The following is an 18755-nucleotide window of genomic DNA, read 5'->3' as shown; positions in this document are numbered from 1 at the left end:
GCTACAGCCCAGGGCTTTGTACCCTCTTTTTCAGAGGAGTTGGGGGATAGCCATAGTGAGGCTTGTCCCACACTTTGCAGGGGGTGGGGAGGTGGGAGCTCAGCCCTGCTGGGTGAAGCTCAGTATTTCCTGTCTGACAAGGTGAACTGGCTCCTTAGCTTCCTCTTTGGAAATCTCAGCTGGGCATGCTGGAGCCCTGCAGGGTTAGACCCTGGAATCCCGGAACCAGGGGATACCCTGGGGATTGGCAATCTCCCACTGCCCCTGCACACCTTTTGAGTGATAGATGAGGCTCAGGAGGAGCGGGGACTTGCTCATGATCACATAGCACCTGAGCGACAGAAGTTGGATTTGAACTCAAGTCTGTCTCTGCTTGTCCCTCTGCAAACCTTTGCTGAGGTCCTATTGCACACCAGACTCTTCTAGACATGAGCACTAGAGTAGGAACTTCTCAAAGGGACTGGCTCGATTCTCCTTTGCATTCTCAGTGTTTGGCCCAGGGCCTAGCACAGAGGAGGCGCTTGGTGAATGAATGAATGAATGAGGCAAAGATCCTGCCTTCAGGCATGTAGGGACTCCTTTTCACAGAACTTGAGAGAGGAGCCTAGTGGGAGTGGGGAGTGACCAGGTGAGAAGCAGAGAAAGGATCAGAACTAAGGTGTCCTGACTGCTGGTCTAGGGCTTTTCCATCCTCACTTCCTCATCTGCAACAATGGGGTCCGCCTTCCTTGTGAGGATCCAGTGAGCAGTGGATGTGAAAATAGGCTCGTGAAGCAGGGACACCCTCTGTGCATGCCCAGAACTGCCCAGAAACCACACACGTCTGCTCCCTTGCTTCTGCCCCCTTACACTGTGCATCTTACCTCCCCTGTTTCCCTGGCTTTCTCCAGGATTGTTTCTGGAATGTTCTGTGCCAGGACTTGATGCTGACCCTACCACTGCTGCAGATGGTGGCAGTGACAGCTCAAGGCTGTGGGAGGGGTTTGGGAAGAGTGTGGGTGAACAGAGCCTGCCTGCCTCCTCCCCCTATCATCTCCCACACCCGGAAAGGCAGCCACCCGCATCCGCATCCGTGCAGGCCCCCAGTGCACACCAGGCTGGAAATGCCTTGGCAGTGGTTACCATGGTGACATTCCTGCTTAGACCACAAGGCCTGTGAGATGCCTGCAAGATCCTGCAAGGCTGGCAGCCTGGCACCTCAAAGGCTTCCACCCAAGCTGAGAGCTCCTGGGACAGCCACCCTCCTCTCTGTCCCCTTGGTGCCCAGCACTGTTCCTGGTACCCAGAGGCTCATGGGAATCAGCTGCCTCTCTGGGGACCTACAAGCTGTTCTAGGTCAGACAGGCCTTGTTCAAGTCCCCTTTCTACCACTCACGAGTCAGTGACCTTGAATCAGTCATGTCGGTGTGTTCTGAGTTTACTGAATTGGCTACAGAGCTTCACGGGGGGAGCTATCTAAGGAGTACACACCCCTGGTATGAGGGCCCTCACAGCCTTGAGCTGTCACTGCCACCATCTGCAGCAGTGGTAGGGTCAGCATCAAGTCCTGGCACTCTTTGCTGCTGAATCCAGGCCCAGGCCCCTGGCTTTCTTCTCATTCAGCCCCAGGAGCCCCTGCAGGCAGTGAGCCATGGTGGGTAGAACCTCAGCCTGCAGCCAGACCTCTGGGGTAAAGCTAAGCTTTGCCACTTTTTGGGGCCTCAGTTTCCTCATCAGTGAAGTGGGGATAGTAATGAACCTAACTTAAGGGTTCCTTGTGCAGATCAAATTGAACTGGTACATGCAAAGTGCTTGGAAGAGTGTTTGATATTTATTAAGTGCTATATAAATATTGGTGGCAACTGTTATCATTACCACAATTGGCAATGGCCATGAGAATCGGAACTCGTGCCCGCCCCTCCTGTCCTTTTTCCCTCATGTGCAGGGGTACCCAGCCCTTGTTCACAGTGTGATCAGGGAGAGAGAAGGGATGGCAGGTTCATCCACCCCATCCACCCACTGCTAAGGCCTCACCACCTCTTCTGCCTGAGGACTAACATAACCTGTGCCCTGGGCAGAAACTCCACCTCTGCTTCATGAGTTTGAGGACTTTCTCAGCTGGTTCTCCAGCTGGCAGCTGCTGGAGCCCTGCCCTGGATCACACAGCTGTTCAGAGACTGTCCCGAGTGCTCCAAGTCAGTAGAGCTAAATGCTAGAGACAGATGAGCACCCAGCAGAGGTGTCATCTGAAGAACAAGGAGTTCGGGGAAGGGGCCCTTGGGGGATGAAAGAGTAGCTGCTTCTTGAAACACTTTATTGGGAACAAGTCCTCAGGCATGCTGGGTAGGGACTCACTAGGCCTCTGCATGGAGAGGGGAAATCTTTTAAGCATGAAGGTCAATCAGAGGCAAAACTTTAAAATGCTGACCCACCAGTTGAAGCAAGGAGGACTGAATTCTGAGCATGACCCCTCTCTCCCCTATCTCTCTCTCGGGTCCAAGGTCATGTTAACATGGAACTGTTGGCTAAAAGGGACCTGGGCACAAATGACATCCAGAATGCCCCTGGGCTGGAGGGTGGTGGGAGGCGGCCCCAGGGGCTCTCTCTTCTCCCTCTGGCCCTCAGGTCTTAGGGAGGGGCAGACCCAGGAGGCCCTGCAGTGAGCTGACCTCTCTGAACCTACCTGTTCCCAGGGCCTCGCCTCTGTGTTCCCCAGTCGCCAGTCCCGGAAGTCAGCCTCACGTACAGACTTCAAAGACAGAGCCATGGCCAACGATGAGGGGTACCGGAACCCCACAGAGGTGCAGATGAGCCAGCTGGTGCTGCCCTGCCATACCAACCAGCGTGGCCAGCTGAGCATCGGGCAGCTGCTCAAGTGGATCGACACCACGGCCTGCCTGTCCGGTGAGACTGCCATCGGCACAGCCGCCCTCCCCCCACTGGCCCCACACACCCAGAGGAGAGGCCTCGATTTTTTGAGATTCTTTTGGGGTGGTCGTTGTCTCCCTGAGTGCCACACTCATCTCTCATCTCAGCCTGCCTGCCTGCAATGCCTTCTCCAATTTCTGGATGTGCAGCTCTGGCCTGCTGTCTCCCCCAAGCCCCCCAGCTCTGCGTGACCGTAGGTCCCTGCTCCAGCACAGCGAGGCCGTGAACATGGCCGCTCCAAGACTGGCTTAGGAGTGCTGTGAGCAGGCACTTTGCTGTCTGCCTTAAAGAGCTCTCTGCACTGAGTTGAGCTGAATTCAACTCATTTTATTCCTTATGATGTCCCAGTGTCCTCCAAGCCACAGGGAGCTTGAGTCTGATGCGGGGGAGGTGGGACAGACAGGTGACCCAGCTGCCCCCACGCACTCTTTTTTGGGGGATTGGGAAAGGGAGATGAAACTGGGGCAGTGAGAGAACGGGCTGCAGGGACAGAGAAGGGGTTCTGGAGGGACTAGGGCACCTGGGCAGAGCCCAGAGGGTGAGAATGACTCAGGCCTGCAAACAAAGGTGGGTGAAGGTGACTGGGCAGACGGGTGGGACTCTAGAAGGCTGGGAAGGAGAATGGCTGGTATGACCACTCATTTATTCAACAGCTACCTATTGAGTGTCCACTCTGTGCCAGGCACTCTTCTGGGACTGGGGTGCAGCCATGCACGAGGCAGGCAAAAATTCTTGCCCTCAGTGAACACAGCTGAACAGAAGGGAGAGATGCTAGACAGACCAGATACACAAAACAGGACACGGCAACCTTGAAGAAAAGTAACAAAGGGTGAGGGTGAGGAGGCATAGCCCTAGCTCGGGAGGGCTGACATTTGATCAGAGGTCTGCATAATGTGGGAGGCTGCTAACGCGTGGCTTTCTTCTCCTGATGCCAGCGGAGAGGCATGCCGGCTGTCTCTGCGTCACCGCCTCCATGGACGATATCTATTTTGAGCACACCATTAGGTAAGCGGCCCCTCCTGCCTCTAGGTACTTCTGGGTACCCCACTACAAGCCTAGGGATCCCTCCCCTGCCTCTCCTGCCTGGAACTTGATGGCCTTTGCAGATGAAGTGGGGGAAGCCTCTGGGAAACAAGGACCTACATGCAGGGACTCTGGGACAGTGGTGGGCTGGGAGCTGGCTTGCTGCTAGTTGCTGTGGGGGTGGGAGGGGGGGTTCCCTCAGCTGGGGTGGAGCCAAGGAAGTTGCTTCAAATTTGGAGTTGAATGTTGCTGAGGCAGCATCATGGGGTGCTGTGTGACTTTGGTGAAGTCTAGCTTGTTCCCCGGAAGGGATTAGACTTAACCAGTGAATGCCTTTTTGACCTCAGGCATTCTCTGTGGGTTACTGGTTGCTGGACTATAGGGAGTTCTCTAGACAAGGTGCCCTGGCAAAGCCTGAGCCAGAAGCTTGGGTCATTCAATCTCTGCTCACATAGCTTCAGGGATAAGAAGCTCACTGCCTCTCGGTTTTTGTTTTTTTTTTTAAATGCCTCTGCTTGTTAGAAAGCTCTTCATTACACTGGGTTGAGCTTTGTCTCTGTGGAGCTTTGCTGGGACCCAAGGACCATGCCAGGACCTCAGCCCAGGACAGGCTGTAGGGTCTGCTTACAGTGCTCTGGCCTCCCTGCTGGCTCCTAAGTTCTCCATCAGGGCCAAGGGCTTATTCAGGACTTCCTTGGTGCCCAGAGTGTTGTGATTAAGGGAAAGGTCTGGCCAGTCCTTGTATTCATTTTTCAGTCATTTCTCACTACTTGCACCTTTTCCGGATGAGGGCCCGTGCCGGGTGCGTGGCACACACAGTCGGCTGGGGTGTGGTCCCTGCGCCCCCGAGCGCCCAGCTGCAGGGAGACAGACATAGAAACTTAATTTCAGTTCATAGGGTAAGTTCCATGCTCGTGATGATCTCTGACATACGGGTGCTTTGTGATACTTTTTCTAAATATTTTTTATTTTTGAATAGTTATTGATTTACTAAACAGTTATAGATAGTACAGAGCATTCCATATACTCCACATCCAGATCCTCTATTAAAATTTTACATTCACATAGTACCTTTGTCACAATTGATGAACCAATATTGATGCATTATTTACAATGCCTTTTTGAATATATTAACTTGTTTAATTCTCAGATAAATACTGTGAGGGCCTGGCTATTAATATCTTCATTTTACAAAATAAGAAACTGAGGAACAGAGACATGAAATAACTTGCTTAAGGTCATACAGCTGGAGGAGGACCCAGGCTGTACTACCAAGCAGGCAGCCTGGTCCCAGAACACTTGCTCTTAACCAGTGGACCACATTTCCTATATGTCTAGGGGTAGGTATAGTGGCGTAGAGGGTAATCAAGGGTGGCTTCCTGGAGGAAGTGTTTGAGCTGGCTCCAGTGCTGTCAGCAGTGTAGGCAGTGACACTGAAGAACTACCGTGTTATTCTGGGCCATCTCTGAGTCTCTGCTGCCAGCACAGATTCTGGTGCTCATAGCAGCTAGGGAGAGGCTGGTGGGGGGATGCATGCCTAATGCATGGGTCTGCTGCAAGACCCAGCAGGGTGAAGGTAGTTCTGGGCAGAGGAGGGTGTTGGTGGAAGGGAAAGCTGAAGAGGATCCTGGGAAGGAGGGCAAGCTGGGGAAGGGCCTGGAACATGGTTGGTACCCAGGAAAGGCTTGGCTGCACCTGAGGAAAACTGGGGACTTTTTTTTTTTTGGTTTTGCCATTTAAAAATATTTCAAAATGTATCGCTAAGTGGTAAGAACTCTTTTTAAACTTAATCTCAAGACCAAAACACCTAAACACAACTAACAATAATTTCTCTTGCACATCAAACATCCAGTCAGCCCTTAACTGCCCACACTACTCTCACGAGTTTGTCTCTGTTTTGGTTGCTTCACAGCTACTTTTGTTGTTCACGTCAGGATGCAAATAAGGTTGCAATTGGTTGACATTGTTTCTTAAGGTTTTTAAAAAACAACCTATAGATGTTCTACCTTCCGCCAGCACTCTCTTCCCCCACCACCTCTCTCTCTCTCACTTTCTCATTGAAATTCATTTGTTCAGGAAACCTGGTCACTTGCCTCCTGGAGTTCTCCATCACCTGGGTTCGCTGTTAGCATCACTGGGTGTCATTTAAATGTTCCTCTGTCCCCTGAGAGTAAATTGGTCCTGGAGGAGGGCTTGAATAGGGGTCAGCTTTGTTTATGGTCGCTGCCTCTCTGCCAGGTGAACACCTGGGCGGGGCTTGGGGCTTGAAGGGACCCCCAAAGAGACTGGGCAGTGATGCTGGGGCATGGGCCAGTTTCACCTGAGCTGTGGGGTGGAGGGCAGTTAGGAAGGAAGAGGGCCTTCGACGTTCACACGGTTGTCTGCTGGGCTTTTGGAGAAGCTAGAGAGGAGGAGGAAGAGGAGGGTGAGGACGAGGGGGTAGGGTGGGATGGGGGTAGAGTCACAGATTTCTTTTTAGTGCCACAGAAAAGAAACTTTTTTTTTTATTTTGTGGGTAATGGAAGTTTTCTTTTATTTACTTTTTTATCACAAAAACTTTCAAGATTCTAGAAAAGTCGAATAGTGAAATGTTCTCCATCGGTTAATTACTGAGATTCAATAATTAGCATTTTGCTAAATTTGCTTTATCTATGGGTAAATAAATAGTCTGTCTCTTTCTCTCCCTCTCTGTTTTTGTGGAATCATTTGAAAGTAAGTCGTAGACATCATGATACTCATCCCTCCACATGTCGGCATGCATGTCCTAAAAATGATAGTCCCCTGCATTACTGTTAGAACTGTTAAAAGAAACTTTAAAAAAATGAGCAAGTAAGCTTAGGGCAGGCTGGGTGGCTCCCTGCAAGATTCTGGTTGTTTGTCCAGATGTGGGACGCATTCCAGAGGAGCAGGCCAGAGCAGTCAACAGAATCAGTCTAGAATCCTGGTTTTGTCACCTTTAGCTGGGTGACCTTGGGCAACTGTCTTATCCTCTCTGATGTTCAATCTGCCCCTAAACCTGTGTGTCACACTTGTTTTAAGGCTCAAATGAGGTCAACTACAGTGCCTGGCACATAGTAGGCATTCTTTAAATGTTTTAATTTTGCTTCCCACCCTCTGTTTATAGCCCCTTGCTCTTAGTAGGTATGTAGTAAGTGTGGAATGTGTAAATTTAGTAGGCTTCTATGTGTGGAGGTACCGCCCTGTGCCCTGTGCTAGGCCTTGACCCAGTGGAGCTTAAGGACTGTGGGGAAGACAGAGGTCAGTCTGCTGGAAGAAGTGTTAGGACGGCAAACCTTGCAGAGCTACAGTGGAGCAGGAGGGCTTCCCTGGGGAGGGGACCGGTGGGCAGAAGCTCGAGCATCCATTGGACAAGGGGGAGTCGGGGAGAGGGAGCAGATGGATGAAATCATGACTTTCCTCTCAGCCTCAGCTGCCCTCCTATAAACGTGGTGCTAACGCTGTCTTGCTGGCTTGCTTCGAGGACTCAGGTGACATCCATATGTGAATATGCTTTGTAAACTCATTCTGCTGCCAGTTCACCTCAGAAGAGGCCTTGCAAGTGTTGGGGGCTCGGTTCCTTCCCTCTGTCCCCTGTGGAAGGCTCACCTCCTGCTTTTCTCTCCCAGCATTGGACAAGTGGTGAACATCAAGGCCAAGGTGAACCGTGCCTTCAACTCCAGCATGGAGGTATGAGGGGCTGGCACTGCTTAGGGATGAGAGGGTGCTGAGTGGGCTTCCTACATCCTCTCCACTCTCAGCCCCCAGCCCAGGCACACTCACACTGGCAGAGCCTTGGTGGAGGCAGCAGAGTTCTGAACCAGCTGGCAGGGCTGGGAGGATCTTCCCATCCATCACCTCATAACACAGAAGGGAAAAGTGAGGCCCAGGGAGGGAGGGAAGGGATTTGCCCCAGATTGCTGAGCCACATAGATCCCACTGTGGGACTTGACCTGTGGCCTCCTGGGTCTTCACGCCTAGCCTCAGACCCTGTCTTTAGCAGCCACGTGATTGTGGAAGTGCAAGGAGGACAGCTGCTGGACCTGACCCTGGAGGTCGGGGGCTGGAGCAGGGAGAGCACCAACTCCAGTCCTTAGGTCACCTCCCTCAGACTCTGTCACCCCATCTGTGAGGTGGGAGCACGACTCCTGGGCCTTAGGGTTGCTGAAGGACTCTTGGTGATGCACCGGGTTCTGTGAGCTCTGGGAGAGGGACTCCACCTCCCACGAATGTTAGATCAAAGGCGCTTCACCCAGCTGGCCAGTGATTACTGAGGGACCACTGGGGCTGAGTTAGCGAGCCCTGTCTCTCCCTCTGGGCCCCTCATAAATGCCCAGGTACCCCCACATGCCCTTCCTTTCAGTTTCACCAACACTTACTTTAAGCTCTTTCATGGACACAGTCTCATGTTAATCCTCTCAATATCCCTGAGAGGGTGGGTATGGTTGTCCCCACTTTACAGATGAGGAAACTGAGGCCTAGAGAAGGGAAATGAATTGCCCAAAGTTTCCCAGGGAGCCCAGGGCAGAATCAAACCTACCCCAGCAGGCTCCTGGACTGGGTGGGTCTGGAACACAGGTGGCAAACACAAGCCCCGAGGGCCGAATGCAGCCCTGGCCCGGAGCCTTGTTTCTACCCAGCAGCGGTATTGAGCTCCTTGCTCCTACTTAAGTAGTTATATCTGTACAGTCCTAAAGTTACATTCAGCCCTTTGAAGGCAACTGCGAGGCTGATGTGGCCCCTGGTGGAAATGAGTTTGACACCCCTGGTAGAAATACTAGTAGAGCCCGGGCCTGGGGTGGGACTTCCTGTCTCCTTGAGCCATGGGGCTTCAGGTGTGCGAGCTGCTTTTCTTCCCCCCTCACTCCTCACCTACTCTCCCTCTCCAGGTGGGCATCCAAGTGTCCTCCGAGGACCTGTGCTCTGAGAAGCGATGGAACGTGTGCAAGGCCTTGGCCACCTTTGTGGCCCACCGTGAACTCTCCAAGGTAGGCGGCTACACCTGGCTGCTTGACACTGCCAGGCCACCTGGCCACTGGGCACGGCGGGCCTGGACCAGGGCGGTGAGGCTGAGCTTTGGCAGAGGGGTGGAGGCAGGAGTGTGGCAGGGAGTCAGCAGCCTCTAGAGGAAGACCCCCCCTCCCCACCTGCTGCCCGGCCCCAGGCGCCCTCCCTCTCTCCTTCTCCCCACCTCTCCCTGCGTGTCTCACATGAGGATTCTTGGGTCTCACCATTCTCTTTCATGTCCTGTAGTGACTCCCACCCCCATCCCTTGCGCCTTTACCCCAGAAGGGGTCATTTGGAGGGTGTACATGGGGTATCCATCAACACAGAAAAAGAAGGATGTGGACAAAGCGGGGACAGAGACTTGTAACATCTAGCAGCCCCAGGCATGAGATGGCAGCTGGCACTATTTCAGGGACCCTGTCCCAAGCATCCCCCACCCCACCCCTGCCCACAGGTGAAGCTGAAGCAGATCACGCCACGGACGGAGGAGGAGAAAACTGAGCACAGCGTGGCAGCTGAGCGCCGGCGCATGCGACTGGTCTACACCGATACCATCAAGGACCTCCTGGCCAATTACGTCATTCAGGATGGTGAGCAGCTGAGGACGGGGGCAACTGGTGTTTCCTCTCTGCCCTGGGCCCCCACTGGGCAGAGGGAGGAAAGGCATTTCCTTGGAATGTCTACCCACTGGTGGTCTTAGGCCTGTCTGGCCCTCTTGCCTCAAGGTCTCCTTCAGTGAAAGGGGAGTGCCTCTCCACCAGCTCCCAGCAGCCATGAGGGAAAGGCTTTGTCATCGACAAATGCATTTGGGTCTCTAGGATATAAGGTACTTGGGAAGGTTATGTTGAGCTTGAACTTGAAGACTCTAGGATTCTTAAAAAGCATAGAGATAGGTAGGTAGGTAGATAGATAGATAGACAGATACAAAGGTAAGGTATATGTGTGGGCATAGATATAGAGCTAGAGACAGAATAAAAAGCAAGACTCTCCTACTCCAGAACCCGGGTCCCCTCCAGAGGCACCTACTGCTTTTCATCTTTGGGGATCTTTCCAGAAGCATTCCCTGCATTTTAAGCCCACTGTGTATCATGTAGCCCCTCTTTTACCCAAAAGGGAATTATGGCACAAACTGTTCTGTATCTGGCCTCTTCCTCCTTACATGTGCATCTTAGAGATCATTCTGTGCCAGCACACTCAGATCTGCGGTGGACTGGTAGGATTTGGACAGGTGGAGAGGGTGTGGAGTATTTCTTGAAACTTTAAAGAGGCAATTTTAGGACAAGTAAAAGATAGTTTAGCTCCCCAGAGCAGGGAGGGGAGGAACTAGCTAACCCCAATGAAATCAGTGGGCTGTGCTTCTAATTTTGTGTGCCCTATTTATTCCGGGCCTGGGGGCTGTGGCTGGGCACATGAGTCGTCGAGGCTCCCTGCAGCCATCCATCTGACTGCAGTCCTCCTAAGCCCCTCCTGTCCTCCCAGCCCTTCTGCCCCAGGATCGGTCCAAATGCCCCAGCCTGGCATCCAGGCCCTTGGCTGACTGCTCAGCCTCATCTGGTGCTGTCCCTTACTCGCCGTCTGCTCCTGCTAAGACCAAGGCCTGGCTGCTCCCCAGGACTGTGCCTGTCCTACCATCCTGCCTCCAGGCCTCAGCTCAGGCCTGTAACCTCCCCTACTCCCTGCCTCTGGCATCTGCGAGCAGCCTGCAAGCCAAGCAAAGTGTTGCCTATTTGATGGGCCCTCCCTGCTGAAGTCTTCCTTCCTGGGAGGTGGCACTTCCTTGGGTTGGGTAGGGCATGTCAGCATCTGATTCCCTGACCTCTCTGGCCTCTCCTACTAAGGGTACCTTAAGGCCATCGCCCCTGAGGGATAGGGCATGTCAGGGCAGAGGGAGGGAAGAACTACCCCTTTTGAGAGTGTGCTACTGAGTTTGGTGCCTGGCACTCTGGAACCAAGATTGCATTTCATCTTCACAGTCCTGTTGGGTGGGGTTTGTCATCTGCTCTTTATGATGGGGAAATTGAGGTTCAGGAGAGGTTGCTTGACTAGCCCAAGGTCATACAGCCTGTATGGGGTGGCGCTGAAGTGCAGACCCAGGTGTGCTTTGTCTCAGTGCTGGTTTCTGCCCCCTGCTCTGTGCCCGCCTTGTCTCTCTCTGTGTTTTCCTCCCCTTCCTCATGTTGGTCCAGCACACTGGTGCTGAGGAAATAAAATAATGTGGGTGGGCTGGGGAGGTGGCGGTGGGCTCCTGGGTTGCCCATGCGGAGGCTCTGCCCTTGGGAAGCTTCTCACCTCCCTTCTCTCTCCTTCTGCCCCTCCTTGGTCAGATCTGGAGAGCAGAGACTGCAGCTACATGGTGCCGGCTGAGAAGACGCGCGTGGAGAGTGTGGAGCTGGTCCTGCCCCCCCACGCCAATCACCAGGGCAACACCTTCGGGGGCCAGATCATGGCCTGGATGGAGAACGTGGCCACCATTGCAGCCAGGTGAGGGGAGAGTGTATTGCCTCTGCCTCTGCCTCCCTTCCTTTCTCCCCTCCTTCCCTTAGCCAACCCCAGCTTGGAGTTGGCATTCGAGGCTTCAGAAGCTTGGCTGTTCTGTTAAGGTAACCTGAAACATTCAGACGCAGAGAACCAGAAAACAGTGATTTTCCCTGAGCTGGCCATTCCTCCTCTGACTGAAGAAGCCCTGCGTGGGTGGGCGGCTCTCTTTCCCCAGGGCATGCGTGCTCTTTGGTAGAGCACTCCGGTGCCTCTCCTCCTCTTTCTCCTAAGCTCCAAGGGCCCTTCTGCTACCTCTGTAACTTTCTAAATAAACTCTACCTTATAATTTAGGGGGGAAATAAAAGCCCTGCATGGTTCTCATTTCCTGCCCGGGACATACCAAGTCCCTGGGCCTGGTACCAGGGCCTCCCCTTGACCTGACCTTGCAGCTGCCTTCCTGTATCTTATACTCCCTGCACATCAAGCCATTTGCCCTTCCCCTTCCCACCCTCCAAGTTCCCAGTGCCTTTGATCCTGGTCTGACCCCCTACTGGCCACCCCTCTATTCACTGCTAAGATCCTGCCCACCTCTTCCATGAAGCCTCTCTGACTGTTCTCTTCTTCCTAGACCTGAAACACTCCTTCCTTCTCTTCTAAGCTCTGAGCCTGTCTTGGGCTCATCCTACCCCAAATAACAGGCATTTTTATGGTTAGGATACTGACATTCACTAAATGACACTCTTATACCTTCATAACTGTGCTTGCTGTTTCTCTTGCCAGGAGTGCTCTTCCCAGCCCACACCCTCCTTAGGCAAATTCTTCCTTACCCTTGTCCTTGCTTCAGTGGCCCTTTCTCTGTGTTTAATGGATGGCACACAGTGCCTAAGCAATGCCCTTTTAGGCAGCCCAAGCTATGAGTGCAGTAAGATCTCAGAGGACAGTCAGAGTCTGGATAGTCAGGGAAGACTTCCTGGAGGAAGAGCATTTCAGCTGGGCCTTGAGTGACAAGTAGCTTTGGGTAAGGGGAGGGCTTCCAGGTAGAAAGGACAGCAGATGCTAAGATATAAAGGTTGGAAGGAAAATGGGATAGGATTACCCCAAGCCCTGCCCTAGGCTCTGTTCTATCATCACCTCAAACTCAGCTGCTCTCCAGCCATGCACACAGACCACAGTATTTTAAGCTCTGAAGTGAGACTTAGTTCTGTTCCTCTGGGCAGAGCAGTCGCTGGGTGGGAGTGGGTGGGCCTGAAAGCGGCGCCTGTGGTTTTGCCTGGGTCTGGAGATGCGGGTGGAGGTAGAGGCTGCCTCAAACCAGTGGCTGAAGCACTGAGGGCATTTCTTCTGTCCCCCAACGCCCGGCCTCCTCCAGCCGGCTGTGTCGTGCCCACCCTACGCTGAAAGCCATTGAGATGTTTCACTTCCGGGGACCATCCCAGGTTGGGGACCGCCTGGTGCTCAAGGCCATTGTGAACAACGCCTTCAAACATAGGTGAGGGGCTGGGATGGGCGGGACCGGGGCTCCGGGGGCTGAGGGCTCTTCCTCACCTGAGAAGGCGCCCTAATGCAAACCTGCCAGGCACCCTTCACCCTGCATCGAGGTCTAAATCCTGCCGCGCTGCCGGGTCCTTTCACCTTCACTAAGACCCGGCCTCAGTGTTCCCTCCACTGGGCCCCAGGTCTCCTGCCGTCTTGGGTCACACCATCTGTTCATTCTGTGTCTCTCCCGGCCCCGGCCTCCGTGCCTGTCACGCTGTGGATCACAGTGTTCTGTTGTCATCCAACCTTTTCCCACCCTTCACCTACAACAAAACCTAGTCCCTAGAGCCCTCACCTTTGAAATGAATCCTGATACCCACTACCATGAAAGCTTACTTTAAATAGCTATGTTTTTTGGTGCTTGCAAAGATCATAGGGTAGTGGATAAAAGTGAAGGATCTGGAGCCAGGCAGCCTGGGTTCCAGGTGGGCTCACCTCCTACCAGCTGTGTGACTTTGGGCAAGTTACTTAACTCCTCTGAGCCTCGGTTCCCTCCTGGTAAAATGGGGCTCACCACAGTTGTTTACAGTTTTAAGGATCCAATGACATGTTACTAGTAGAACGCCAGAGGAGAGGTTCAGTGAAGGTCAGCCATTGCCACCACTGCAGCCACCACTGCCGCCGCCGCTGTTACTATTATTGTTGTTATTGTTCACAGCCCGGCCCGCACACATTCTGCTGCCATGAACAGGGAGCCGCGAGGCCTGGTTTCTAGTCCAGATTCTCTTCCTGACTATTGTGTGGCTCCGGGCAAGTTGTTGCCCCGTTCAGGTGTTGGCCTTCCCGGCTGTGTAACATCCGGGATCAGGATCTTCTTCAGTGAGGGGCTGGTGGTGGCTGCTATTTTATAATTAATGAAGCTAGTCGGACATACAGAAACTGCAGCCACTGAGCTGTTAGTGTGCTGCTGATTGTATAATGAACATTTTTTTCTCATTGGGCTCTGTACCTCCCTCTACTTCCTTCCTTGTGTTCTCTCTAACATGTCATAATATGCTATCATTATGTATCACATATGTGTGTGTGTATATGTGTTGGTTGCTGCACCCCCATGTCAGCCCTCAAGGTCATGGACGGATGGGCTTCTTCACTTCTGCATCCCCAGTGACTGGCTAGGGCCAAGTATGCAGCAGGTGCTCTGTAAACACTGACGAGAGGGAACCGTTCTGGGTTTCCTGCCAGTGGGGCTGCAATCCGGGAAGAGCTGCAGGAGTGTCTGTGTGTGCACGCACCGTGTGGGCGCATGTGTGTTGGGGATGGGGGAGGACCTGGCCAGCGTGAGAGCTGCCCTCTCTCCCCCTCAGCATGGAGGTGGGCGTGTGCGTGGAGGCCTACCGCCAGGAGGCGGAGACCCATCGGCGGCACATCAACAGCGCCTTCATGACTTTTGTGGTCCTGGACGCAGATGACCAGCCCCAGAGGCTGCCCTGGATTCGGCCCCAGCCTGGGGTGAGTGGGTGCAGCACCCTGCCCTTCCACCAGCTCCCCTCCCTCTCTGCCCAGGGTGGGGGTGCCTGCCAGCCCCTGATAGGCCCTGAGGGTGACAAGCCCAGCCCTGCCCCTTTGCTGGGGCACAGCCAGTGCTGACTGCCCTGGTGTGACCCCTGGAGAGGCCCCTTGTGCCCAGGGGGAAACTTGTTCTGTCTGAAAGAATTCAGATCAGGCATGTGGGCCTGGCTTATAGTGGGTGCGACAGAGTTGGAAGAGTCCTGGCCTTGGAGTCAGGTCTAGTGGGTGCCTTCTGTGAGCTCTCAGCCCCCATCTGTAAAGCAGGTGCACCTGCAGGCCAGGACTCTCAGGCTGTGGGCTATTGACCCCAGCCAGGCTAAGGCCTGTAGACACACACGAAGTGGTGACTGTTATGATGATGGTGATAGGAGAGCAAGGACACAGGGATGAGAGTCAGGGCCTTGGCTCAGAGCCATCCTGTACACAATGCTCCCTTGTGCCCCCAGTGGGCCAGGCCTGGCTTGCTTGCAGAGGGCCAGGGAGGGAGACTGGAGAGGCTGTTCCCTCTCTCTGGAGAGGTCCCTGCCCTGCCTGCCCGCCTGCCTCACAAAGCTGAGTATGGGCTGTGAAATTCCCGCTCCACAGCTGGGTGTTGGGCAGTCAAGAGTGGGTGGGGGCAGGGGGGGAGCCCGGCAGACGGACAGCCCAGTGTGCAGGCCCCAAGGCGTCTTGCAGGCCTTCGCCATTCATCACTCATGAGCCCGGACACATTAGAAGCAGTCGCTATGGGGGCAGGCACTGAGTCAGGCCTGTGGGATTCTGTTCCCAGCTCCACTCTCCCCCTGTGACCTTGGGAAAGCCACTTAGCCTTTCTGTGCCTCAGTTTCCTCTTCTGTAAAATGAGGATCATACTAGTCCCAACCTCAGAGGGTTGCTATAAGGTTTACATGCAGTTTTGAATGGAAAGTACTTTAGAATAATGCCTGGTACATAGCAAGTGCTCAATAAATGTTTCTTTTTAAACAGTTAAACCACTGTATTTACTGATTTTAGAAAGAGCAAGGGAAAGGGAGAGAGAGACACATCGATCTTGTTGTTCCCCCATTTGTGCACTCACTGGTTCTCGTATGTGCCCCGACTGAGGACTGAACCCACGACCGTGGTGCATCAGGACGATGCTCCCATTGAGCTACCCAGCAGGGCAGTAAATGTGGTTTCTAATTACCACTGTAAGTGCCCTGAGGGACCCCCTTCTACCAAGGTGGAGACTGAGGTCTGGTGAGGGCAGGCGGCATTTCTGGGCACTAAGAGGGCCTGAGAGGAAGCCGGGGCCGGAGCTCAGTGGCCTGGCATTTGCTGTCCAGGTTGCTTTGACTCCTGCTGTCCCGGTGAGGCTGAGTACCTTAGGGCTGCAGGGCCTCCTTGGCCCTTGTGCCCGCATGGTCAGACAGTGCCAGGGGTGGGGGCACGCTGTTTGTCCCACCTGTATCATAGCCTGTCCCTGCTTCTCTTCCCAGGATGGCGAGCGGCGGTACCGAGAGGCCAGTGCCAGGAGGAAGATCCGCCTGGACAGGCAAGTTGGGGCTGGGCGGTGGGAGGGGACGCAGGGTCCAGGGCTGTCCACTCACCCCCCTAGCCTCAGGGACTTGCATTTCTTTGATGCCACATCTGTGCTGGGCACTGGCTGGGCCCTTCACCTCCATGTAGCGTCATTCCACAGCTGCCTGCCTGGCCCACTGTTAGTGAGGACATTGGTAACGGAGGGAGTGTGACTGTGGGCACACAGGCAGGGACAATGAGCTAGCAGAGTGAGAATTGAACCTGGCCAGGTCTGGCCAATTTAAAATCTTTCATTCCCACCATTGACTCTGATGCCCGTTTGGCAGACGAAGAAAGGCCCTGAGAGAAGTGATAGCTCAGGATAAAAACCCAGGTCTGAGTGACTCTGCTAAGGAAGCGCTTTACAAACTTAAAAGAGCTGAGCACACACCTGAGGTCTCCACCACCTTTCGTTGTTAATAAGAAAAGCTTCTTTATGGAGGATTTATGGGCCCAGCACTGTTCACATGACGATCCTACGAGGCAGGTGTGATTCTAGATCCCATCGCGCAGATGGGGACACTGAGGCATGGGGGTGAAGTCGCTTTAGCTCAGCCAGGGTGTGGGGCACTGAGCCTTTGCCGGGCACCAGCGTCGGCAGCAGCACCCTTCCTCTCGCCCGTTCACCTCTGTCCGAGTCTGCGTGTTTGCGCTGCTGTGTTCTGTGTATCTGCCCAGTCTCCCCAGGCAGATAGGAGCCTCTCCCACCTGCCGGGCTGAGCACAGGGCTGCACACGGTTGGCACGCAGTGCAGCCTGTCCAAAGAGATGGGCTCCCGAGAGGTCAAGGTTGTCATCTCTCTCTCCCAGGAAGTACATCGTGTCCTGTAAGCAGACGGAGGTGCCTCTCTCTGTCCCCTGGGACCCTAGCAACCAGGTAAGGCCCTCGGCTCTGAGGGGAGAGTCCTCCGGCCCACTGGGGACCCCACCTTCCCTGTCGTCAGAGTGGGTTTGGAGGTAGGCTGGAAGAGGACAGGATACTAGTGCCTCAAGGTTCATACAGTTAGCGAAGGGCTTTCCTTTGCCCCTGTTTGGCAGGAGGGAGCTGAGGCCCTGAGAGGAGGTGTGGCTTGTCCAGGTTACTGGCTGAGTCTGGCCAGGTCTGGGCCTCCTTCCTCAAAGCCCAGCACCCACCCTCCTCCATGACCCAAGTTCTTCTCCCCCCTCAACCTGGCCTCGGCACCGCGCCCTGCAGAAGGGGAGAAGGCGAGGCATCTCTGTGTTCCCTGTCCAGGTGTACCTGAGCTACAACAATGTCTCCTCCCTGAAGATGCTTGTGGCCAAGGACAACTGGGTGCTGTCCTCGGAGCTCAACCAGGTAGCCGACCCCACCCACCCACCCACCCGCCATTTCTCCTCTGAGCAGCCAGAGGTGGCTGACTGCAAGCAACACGAAGTCTCTCAAGCCACTCATGTCAAAAGGGCATGAGATCATGAAGCCAACCCGGTCATGGAAACACCTGTCCTCACAGGGCCTGGAGCGGAGAGCCTCCGAACCCTTCTCGCCTGCCCGCCCACCCTCCTGCCCCCGTCTCCCATCCCTGCTGCTCTTTGCCCAGCCACCTCCTCCCTCTCTCTGCTCCTTGTACTGTGAGTCACAGCAGGGGTGCGTGGGGGGCAGTGGACAAACACAGGCTGAGGGAAGACAAGCTCTGCCACTCTTGCTTGTGCTCTAGGATGAGTCACTTCCCCACCCATGACATAGGGGGTTGGGTGGGCACCCGGCTCTGAAGAGCTATTCCATTGTTGCCTCAGTCACTGCTTTGTAAGACATGTTTCTGTCCACTTGTGCTGAATTCTCCCAACATCTTCTTTCATAGGGATGGGACTGAGGCTCAGAGAGGTTGAGTCACTTATCCACAGTCACTCAGCAAGTCATTGGTGGTCCTGAGCTTGCAGCCCTGGCCTCCAACATCCCAGTCAGCCCACCCTTCCACTAGCCTAGCCTGGGGAGGGGGATGCAGGAATGAGGCCGCCCTCTGCCCCATGCAGGTGCTTCTGTACACTCTGGAGGATGACAAGTACCTCTCCTTCCACATGGAGATGCTGGTGCATGTGGATGCAGCCCACGCCTTCCTGCTGCTCTCAGACCTGCGTCGGAGGCCCGAGTGGGACAAGCATTACCAGTAAGGGCCAGGGTGCGGGTGGGGAAGGGTCCCTTCTCAGGCTTGGCGGGGAGGGTGGGCCCTCAGGTGTCCTTCTGAGCCCCCTTTTTATGCTCCGCCACAGCTGGCCTTTAACGGGGGTAGGGTGGGGGACTGTAGTTATGTGTTAGGTGGGGGTCAGGGTTGTTCTGAGCCTTCAGAGAAGGGACTGAGCCTGGAATTGATGTAGAAGGCCTGGTCCTGTTTCTGGTCCAACTAGCTGTGTGACCTTGGGCAAGTTGCTTTCTTTCTGGGACTTTTTTTCCTCCTCTTAAAATGGGTACTTAAGAGGTAGCTCATGGATTTATACTCAGGGAGAGATGTGATTTTCAGTCTGTGTTCTGTGGAGTTTTACGTTCCTAAAAGAGTTCCAGCTACTGCTTGGGGTGGGGGCTTCTTTGATCGCTTCTGCAATGGCTTATTATGAGGAGCGGGTGTTCCTGAGTTTATCTGTAAGGAGCACCTCTGCTTTTAGAAATCCGGTGAGCAGGTCATTTGATTTTTACCGAATTGGACGTCTCCCTCCTACCCCCACGCATCCTCACTAGAGCAGGCCCGCTTGTGGCTGTCAACACATGGGCTTTCTGCTTCAGATTTCTTTTCCAAAAGGGCTGTG

The 18755-nt window shown here is 54.2% G+C and overlaps 1 protein-coding gene across 5 annotated transcripts in view; it reads left to right on the top strand.

The window, feature by feature from the left end:
- Positions 1-18755, top strand: part of ACOT11 (acyl-CoA thioesterase 11) — a 46874-nt gene that overhangs the window by 25584 nt on the left and 2535 nt on the right. For all 5 annotated transcript variants that reach the window (XM_045857093.1, XM_045857120.1, XM_045857104.1 and 2 more), the window contains 12 exons: positions 2673-2883; positions 3843-3912; positions 7557-7617; positions 8817-8915; positions 9389-9524; positions 11259-11415; positions 12782-12901; positions 14253-14397; positions 15915-15970; positions 16806-16872; positions 17230-17313; positions 17988-18121. In XM_045857093.1, coding sequence (XP_045713049.1) covers positions 2673-2883; positions 3843-3912; positions 7557-7617; positions 8817-8915; positions 9389-9524; positions 11259-11415; positions 12782-12901; positions 14253-14397; positions 15915-15970; positions 16806-16872; positions 17230-17313; positions 17988-18121 — 1340 coding nt within the window. The remainder of the gene's footprint in view (positions 1-2672; positions 2884-3842; positions 3913-7556; positions 7618-8816; positions 8916-9388; positions 9525-11258; positions 11416-12781; positions 12902-14252; positions 14398-15914; positions 15971-16805; positions 16873-17229; positions 17314-17987; positions 18122-18755) is intronic.

This window comes from Phyllostomus hastatus, unplaced genomic scaffold (assembly GCF_019186645.2).
Source record: "Phyllostomus hastatus isolate PE091 unplaced genomic scaffold, TTU_PhHast_1.1 phas_contig_147, whole genome shotgun sequence".
NCBI classification, from domain to species: domain Eukaryota; kingdom Metazoa; phylum Chordata; class Mammalia; order Chiroptera; family Phyllostomidae; genus Phyllostomus; species Phyllostomus hastatus.
This window is presented reverse-complemented; position numbering and strand designations above follow the sequence as displayed.